The 8,745-nt window shown below is 52.7% G+C and overlaps 1 protein-coding gene across 3 annotated transcripts in view; it reads right to left on the bottom strand.

Annotated features, from left to right (window-relative positions):
- The window catches only part of ESRRB (estrogen related receptor beta), a 52,692-nt gene that overhangs the window by 3,145 nt on the left and 40,802 nt on the right, over nucleotides 1-8,745 (bottom strand). For all 3 annotated transcript variants that reach the window (XM_032404628.1, XM_032404627.1, XM_032404626.1), the window contains one exon: nucleotides 3,225-3,494. In XM_032404628.1, the coding sequence (XP_032260519.1) occupies nucleotides 3,225-3,494 (270 nt within the window). The remainder of the gene's footprint in view (nucleotides 1-3,224; nucleotides 3,495-8,745) is intronic.

The raw sequence follows: 8,745 nt of genomic DNA, 5'->3' as shown, positions 1-8,745 counted from the left end.
TGTGTATGTGTGAGCATGTGCACGTGTCTGTGTGCATGCATGTATGTGAGCGTGTGCACGTGTCTGTATGTGTGCATGTATGTATTCGTGTGTATACATGTGAGCATGTGCCTGTATGTGTGCACGCATGTCTGTGTGAGCACGTGCCTGTATGTGTGCACGCATGTCTTCGTGTGTATACATGAGCACGTGCCCATGTGTCTGTGTGTACGCACATCGTGTGTGAGCATGTGCGTGTGTCTATGTGTACATGTCTGTGTGTGAGCATGTGCACGTGTCTGTGTGCACACGTCTTCGTGTACGTGTGAGCACATGCACGTGTCTGTGTGCGTGTGTGTGTGTGTACATGTGAGATCAGAGAGCAGAGCAAGAGCAGCCAGCTAACCTAAAAAGCCATCTGAAAGCCGGCACAGCCTGATGTGCAGCGGTGGGGAGGAGGTGACCGCTGAGCGGCCTCCCACCTCCTCACTCTCCTCCCCCAGCATGGGCCAGCTCGAGCTCTACGTCAGGTGAGAAACGTCAGGAGAGCCTAAAATCAAGGACGTGCCCTCCAAGGCCTGGCAGCCTTGCTGGTCTTGCTGTTCCCACTCCGTGTCCTCTGCTGCCACCGTGTTCCCTCCGCCCACGCCAACTCCCAGCCCCTCTGCAGGGCTGGTCCCGGTGCTTCCCTCAGAGTCGGTGAGCACAGGCTCACGAGGGGTGAGACTGCTCTGTAGGGGAGGTGATGGGGAATTCTGTCACTACCCATTTGTCAAATCTACAGACCCACACCAACACAAGGAGTAAACCCTAATGGCAACTAGGGACTTTTGTTCGTAATAATGTATCAATATTGGCTCATTAATTGCAACAAATTACCATACCAATACAAGATATGAACAATGGGGGAAACTACAGGGAGGAGGTGGATGCAAGTGGTAGATGTGGGTGGGATGGGGGCATAGAACTGTCGCTCCATCTGCTCCATTATTCTGTAAATTTAAGACCACTTTTTAAAAACCCAACAGGACTAGCATCCTCTCACGAAGAATACGCCACCACTTTGGAATCTTAAAATGTAAATGGTCTGTATAGAAGCCTGTGAAAATTTTCATTATTATTTTGCATTTGTTTATTAATAAAAGGGAATTAAACTAAAAAAAAAAAAAAAAAAGGCTTGCCTCTCTGGATTAGATCAGGTTCTCCAAAAGCAGAGCCCAAAACCAGGGTTCAGGTGCACGGGGCTTCTGGAGGACGTGCTTTCAGGAGGGAGGGAGGGAGGGAGGCAGGATACGGTGGGGGTGGGAGCAAGCAAGGTGAGGACATGGCCTTGGCTTTGGCCTGATCCATGCAAAGCTCTGATCCCACGCTGCCAGGAGCCAGCCTTTGTTCCCCTGTGTGGGTCACCACTGGCTGAAGGTGCCACCGTACTCAACTCTCCAGGCAAGGCAGGTGAGGGGAGGTCTTGGTGAAGGGGGCAGCTAGGAGCTCTTAGCAGCAAAACTCAGCAGCTGGGGCATGGGAGCACTAACCCAGTAAAGGGGGGCTGAGCAGGGTATCTGCAGCATCCCCTGCATTCTCTATGAAGCTATTTGTTAGGGGGACCAACTGTCTGGGTTTGCCAGGGACGGAGGTTTCCCGGGACACAGGACTTTCACTGAAAGCACGATCGTATCAAGCAAACCGGCTGGTTACCCTATTTGTACTGTCTCCACCTGGGAACTAGCTCTCCCTCTTCCCTGTGCTGATAACACTTTGTTTCCTCTAATATTAATAGTAATGATGATAATTAATATTTATTGAACATTTCCTCTAGGCCAGGCACTGGGCTAAGTGCTTTATCTTCAGTCGATCATTTAATAGCAAAGTGCTTGGAGGAGGTACCGGGATGTCCCCACTTCATACCCAAGGACAGGGCTAAGGAAGGTTGCCAACTTGCCCAACGTCACACGGCTACTAAGTGTCAGAGCTGTAATTTGAACCTGGGTCCCTCTGACCCAGACTTGAGCAGACACTGCCCTATAGCAAAATGGCCTGACACTCTCTCTTTAGGACAGGGAGCCTGACTTTCTCCTGCGTTCTCCACCCCCCCCCCCACTTGGCACAGTGGGGACGCTCCCTAACCGTGGAGACAGAATACATTTCAGCTCACTCACCTGCATCGCCAATGCCCAGCCCCTCTCCCCAGAGATTCCAACCAGAAGCTGGAAGGGGCTAAAGGAATGGAGTGAAACCTTTTTATTTTTTTAATTAAAGAAATTTTTTTTTTTAAGATTTATTTATTTACTTTAGAGAGAGAGAGCTAGAGAGCAGAGGCAGGAGCAGAGGGAGGAGAGAATATCCTCAAGCAGACTTCCCACTGAGGACACAGCCAGACGCAGGGACCCTGAGATCATGACCTGAGCTGAAATCAAGAGTCGGACGCTTAACCGGGTGAACCACCCAGGAGCCCCTGGAAGCCTCCTTTTTAATGACAGTCCAGACAACTCAGTTGGGCAGGTTTTTCTCTCTTGTACCTGAGCAATTTGATTGGGAGATTCAAGGAGAGTCATAAGCTGGGGGTTGATTTTGTAATCAGAGGACTTTGGTTCGAGTCCTAGCTCTGACACCCCTTAACAGTGTCACCCTGGGCAATTTTCTTCACCTCCCCAGGCCTCAATTCCCACATCTGTAAAATGGAGTTATTCAATTCCCACATCTGTAAAATGGGGTTAAAATCATGAGAACCTTGCTCATAGGATTGTGTGTAAGAATTAAGTAAGTTCATAGCTAATTTATTTAACAGGTTGAACACTTATTATGCACCGGGCATGTTGTTGAGTATAATATAATCATATATAAACAAATCCCTTCCATAGTCTGGTGGGGTAGGGACTCTTCATTGTTCCCATTTCATTGATGAGGAAAATGAGGCACAGAGGGAAGTGACTTGCCCAAGTGGTCGAAGCAGGATTTGACTCTTAGCAACTTGGCTATAGAATCTGTGTCCTTAACCAGTGTGTCGGGCTAGACATTAGAAGCCGAGTCTAGTGCCCTGCAAATCCAGGGCAGCTGCCTATTGCTGGTCTTCATCACCACCCTCTCAGCTCCACGCCAACCCCTGCCGTCTTTGGTGACTAGAAGCTCCGGCATCTTCACGCCATCCCCCCTTCATGGTGGCCCTGCTCACGGTCCCCAGAGCTGTGCTCCCTGGGCCCAACGAGACTTCTTGAAGCTCCCTCTGTGGGTCCCACACCCGCCTTTACCTGAGTTGGCCAGAGCCAGGGCCTTGAGCGTCACAAACTCCTCCTTCTCCACCTTGAGCTTCTTGTACCTGCGCACCAGCTGCAGGATGGCCCGGTAGAGCTCCAACAGCCCCGCGAGGCGGGAGTGCTCCTCGTCCATGATGTAGTCCTCGGCATACACCAACTTGTCGTCATAGGGCAGCGAGCGGTACACGATGCCCAGGATGAGGATCTCCATCCAGGCACTCTGCAGCAGGCTCATCTGGTCCCCGAGAGAGAGGTTTGAGAAGCCTGTGGGAAGAAGAGGCAAGGAGGGCGGCAGCAATCAGGTGGGCTGGCTGGAGGAGGTGGTCCTGGGCACCTCTGGATCCTGCCCCTCCCTCTATACCGGCTGGACTCCTTGTCCTTCTCTTGGTCAATGAGTCAGACAGGGAATTCATGGGAAAGACTTACACAACAAGAGCTCAGTCAATGTTGACAGTTGTTATCACTATTACTGTTAGTTCTATGCTCTTTTTCGAATGTCTGTAGAAGTTTTTTGATTAATTAAATGCATCTGTAATTTAAGGAGTTATTAAATTCACCGTAGAATCGAAAGGCGGCAGAACAGGGTCCTCTCCCCCCAGGGGACTTTCCAGATTCCTCTCTCTGCTCAACCAGGGGAGGTTTTGGTGTTTTAAAGTGACACCTGATCCTCAGTGCAGAGTCTCAGCTGTGTGTGTTGACCCAACGGTCCAACCAGGAAGGACTCAGCTGTTCCCAGCCAGTGATGACCCCCCACCCCGCCAGTGACTGCAGCCTGGGGCTAAGAGCTCAAGAGCCTACAGGGTCAGAGGGCACTTTCTCACAGGCAGCCTATCCTCCTGGGGTCAGACCCCTGCTGCCCTGGCCATCACTCTCCACCTAACAATGACCCAAGCTGTCCTGCATTCTGTAAGCTTAGAATCATGGGAGTTTCCCCTTCCTTGCTAGCAAGGATGCTTACTCCAGAGCGAAAGGAGGTCAGCAAGGGGGATGGCTCCAGAATTATGTCACCGTCTTGTCCAACGTGCTCGGGAGATTGCCTGGGCCTGAATCCTGACTTCCCCTTTCCTAGCTGTAGGCTGACCATGTGAAAGCTGTGTTAACTGCCCCAAACCTCAGTGTCCTCTTCTATGAAATGGGTAGACCTGTAGCACCCGCTTCAGACTCACATTGAGGTCGAAATGAGACAATGACTGTGGAATATACACTGTGTTCACTGAGCTCATACAATCGTTATTGATGATGAGATGAAAAGTCTTCATCTACGAAATGAGAATAGTATCTGGAATTGCATTATACCTGCACTTGACTTAGGCACGAACAATTAACATCTTGACTTGAGAAGGAGGGTAGAGAAAAAGTAGGCGAGGGAGGAGGAGGAGGAAGAAGAGGAGCGGGAGGGGGAAGTTGATTCAAACATCTCAGTCACTAAACACAAGGTGGTAACTTCAGCCAGAAACTCAGCGATTGGCCGCCGCACTAACCATATGCCAGACTGAAGGAAAGAACGAGCATCCACAAAGCCCTTTGCACCACGCGTCACGGGCAACTAGGAGGGGATTTCTGGGGGTGAGTTTGCCTATGTGGGTGGGCCTCTACTTCACTTGCTGACCTGGCACCTCACCCTGTGTGGGCACAGTGCAGATATGGGGGCTTCGAGGGTAAAAACGTGGTGCACGGACAGCACCCAGCTCCACTCCCCACACCGTCGGCACCCAGCGAGCCTGAGCAAGGGTGATGCCTGAGCTGGTCGTTATTATTCCTGTTTCTGTTATTAGCATGCTGTTAGCATGACTCTCCTCTCCCTTCTGGGCATGGCTGGAGGCCTGGGGTGGTCCCGAGCTCCTGGACAGGCCCATCGCTCTGGGTTTCCATGGAGTCTGTCCTACTCTCCCCTGCTGTCCCCTGAGTCTAAACCCCACTGTTCCCCTTCCAACCAGCACACGAGTGTTCAACTTTAGGGGGCACTCCAGGGTGGAAGCCCCTTCAACCGGGCGGGTCCCCCTCTGCTAGGGAGCAGCCTCTCAGTCCAGTCATCATGGTTCCTGAGTGCGATCTGTACACCCCTGGCCTTGGCTCATCACCTGGCTGCCAGCATCCGTGGGTGACTGACAAACAGCTGGGCAATGACACGGACAGACAGGGGCGGGCCTGCACCGACGTGCCTCCTCGGGGAGAGGCTGTGGCACCGGGGGGCCAGGTGCGTGCGTGTTGTCTAGATCCCGGCACGCAAGGGGCTGTGTGGCAGCCTGTGGCGGCAGGGACAGCTGGGAGGTAATAAAAGGCAGAGAGAATGGACATCCAATTTCCCTTATCGGGCCTCTGAGCGGGAGAAGCCTTGGGCGACATTAATTAACAGATCCCAATCAGCCGGCTCATGAGGGTGTGTGCCCACGGGGACGTGGGGGGCTGCCCTGGAAGCAGACAGACCGGGAGGGAAGATGTCGGAGGCGGATGGGGCGAAATTGACAGACAATTGAATCGGAAGGTGGCAAAAAGGGAGGGGAGGGAGGAGGGGGGCTTCTGGAAAGGAAGGAGGAAAGACCCCCGTGAGGCCCATCACGCAGGTATCATCCCTAGAGTCAACAGCGTGCTTCTGTCTCTTCATTCGTTCCGCAAATCCTCACTGGGCACCCGCTAAGCGCCAGGCACTGTGGACACAACGGCGAGCTCGACCCAGAACTGGCCCCCGTGTGCAAAAGCTCGCCGTCAAGAGGCAAAGGCATGCCCCGAGCTCTGCTGGGATCTCACGGTTAGGACAGTTCGGAGGGCCAGAGAGATGGAGGGGCTCTGAGAACACACCATGGGCGAACGTGCCCCAAGCGGGAAAGTGCGGGAGGCTGAGCCCCGAAGGGTGAGGGGCTCCCAAGGGGGTGTTGAGGGTGCTGCCGGTGAGCACACCGGGGGGGGGGGGGGGTTTGCTGAGATGGGCTGCCCTGTGCTGCCCATCCTCCTGCCCCCGCTGCCCAGTGCCCGGCCTGGGACAAAGAAGATGCCCAGTGCATATTCCTAGCAGAGTAGAATGAACAAATGTCACTGGGCCCTGGCTCCTGGGTGACAAGAAAATGAACCCACAAAGAACTCAGTGAGACCCTCTCCATCCTTTAGACACAAGCTCGGATTTCACCGCCTCTGCCCCTTGTGTACAAGCCAGAAACAGGCCTGCCCTCTGGGGGAAGCGCAGAGCAGGTGGTGGGAGGAAGGGAAACGGCGCCTCTGAGAGTCTGTGGCTCCCTCCAAGGTTAGACCTCCTCTGCTGGTGGACCCAGCCCTGACTTCTCCTCCTTCAAAAGGAGCTGGAAGGAGCTTTGCAAATCCAAATGTCCTCTCCAAAGTGCTGAATACTATACACAGGCTGCTTCACTTTGTGCAAGGTAGGGGAGAAATATGCGCTATAGTCTCATATTTGAAAGAGCCCAAAGATTTTCTAGTACCTGAAAAAAGAAACACTAGAAGGGAAAATGAAAAGTAACAGCTCCAGGAGAAAGGAGAGGAGGCGATGGAGGGGAGGAGGGTGGGAGGAATGGAGGGGAGGGTTTTGTGGGCACATTTTTATCTAGTTTTGGCTTTTGAACCTGTCCATACTTAAGATGTTCCCAAAATAAAACTAAATCAAGCATAAAACAAAAGGCTTGTTCCCTTCAACCTATCAAGTCCACCGGTAGGAATTTGTCCTGTAAACACAGAGATAAATGGGAAAGGGTGTTTGTTAGATGAGTCTGTAATGACCCCCAACCAGGAAACAACCTAAATGTAACTAATGTGATACATGTAATTACTATATAAACGTAATTATTAGCTAAGTGAATGGCACATTAGAAGCCACCAGAAAGAATGAGGTAGAACTGTTTTTGTGGGTGTGGGAAGATACCCAAGAGCGTAGGAAGACGTAACTATTAAGGGCACAGACACCAGAGCCAGACTGTCTGTTGGAATCCTAGCTCTGCTGGCCACTGGCTGTGACCCTGGGTATGTCCATTTCTGTGTGACTCAGTTTCTTCCTCTGTAAAATGGGAATAACAACAACAATACTTTCCTCATGGGACTATGGGGATGAAATGAGCTAATGTGTGGAACACTTAGTACAGTGCCTACCACCAGGGCATTTTTATATAACATAATTAGATGTTATATAATTAAATGAAAGGAGTGGATGTAAAGCAGTGTCAAAGAACGGTCCTATGGTGTGGGGGAGAACACACGCGCGCGCGTGCACACACACACACACACACACACGGTGGCTATACACGCACAGGAAATTCCCAGAAGGATGTTTAAGAAATAATATCCATCCCTCTGTCACATCTGACAGCTTTACTAGAAGCACATATTCTTTTATTTAAACCCAAACGAAGGGCTGAAGCACTCCTCCCTGCCCTTCAGCCAAGCACCCTCCACTTCTGCTCTTCTCTGCTGGGCTGGGTCTCCTCCTCCATCAAGCATTCAGCAATTCTGGGCCAGGGCTTGCTGCTGAGAGAGGCCGGTGTGGCCCAGGCCCCTGGGCATCTCGCACTGCCCCTTTGAGGTCCTGCCCTGCCCAAGCTGGCTGCCCCTGCCCATCTCCCCAGGTCTCCCACTTGGAGCTCTGCTGCCCTCCCCCCCAAAGCTGCTTTATCTGCACCAACTGATCTGATAACATTCAGGCTTGTCCCAAGCCCCCATCCCCCAGTGATCTGACAGCATGAGCTCCTAGAATTTAAGAAAGAAAAAAAAAAAAAAGAGCACGTAATTTGTGGCAAGTGGAGTTCATAATCTGTTAATTTATTATCGTTTCTGCCGACCTGGAGGGCCATTAGCAGCGGTAATAAAGGAAGATGTAATTATAGGATCTGAGGCCACTCCAGACGCAGCTGCTGTCACTCGGCAGCTCATATTTCACTGGCCGTTGGCGTTCTCCCCCCAGTGGGGGCCAGACGGCGGCTACCTGGGAGCGGGGCCGCTGAGGAACCCTCCGTGGGAGGCGTCTGGGGGCTCCCCAGCAGAGCTGTGCACCTGTCAGGCTGGGCCAGGCAGGGCTGGCGGGAGAGGGCCTGGGCTGGGGCAGCCTCCGGGCCGCCTGGGGTGGCAGGATGACCGGCTAGTAACATCTGGAGGGTGCAGTTCTTCAAGGGATACCCACTGCCTCTTAAAGGCTGCTGCCTCTGGGGCGCACGTGTCGCTCACGGGGAACATGACGGGGGAGTCTAAAGACTTGGGCTCGTCCGCTGAGCAACGCAGGACTCGGTAAATTCACTCAAGGTAAAAGCCTGCGTGCGGCGTAGGGCAACTGCAGACGGACTCGAACGAACGGCCGCTATTCTGAGTCGCCATCAGCCCCAGTTGCCCACGGAAGTCACCCGTGGGACAGTGTCCTATGTGCTCAAAAACAGGAGTCAAAGGAGCGGGGCTGCTGGGAAATGAGTGTGTGTTCAGATGATCCTTCCTCCTGGCCACGCTGGTCGCTCAGTGCCCGTGTGCACAGGTCAGCTTCTGGGCTCAGCCTGAAAACTTGCGTTCATGACGCCCTGATGCCCTCCTG

Source organism: Phoca vitulina, unplaced genomic scaffold (genome assembly GCF_004348235.1).
Source record: "Phoca vitulina isolate PV1807 unplaced genomic scaffold, GSC_HSeal_1.0 scaffold7, whole genome shotgun sequence".
Lineage (NCBI taxonomy): Eukaryota > Metazoa > Chordata > Mammalia > Carnivora > Phocidae > Phoca > Phoca vitulina.
The sequence above is the reverse complement of the archived record's forward strand: the minus strand, read 5'-3'. Positions and strand labels throughout refer to the sequence as shown.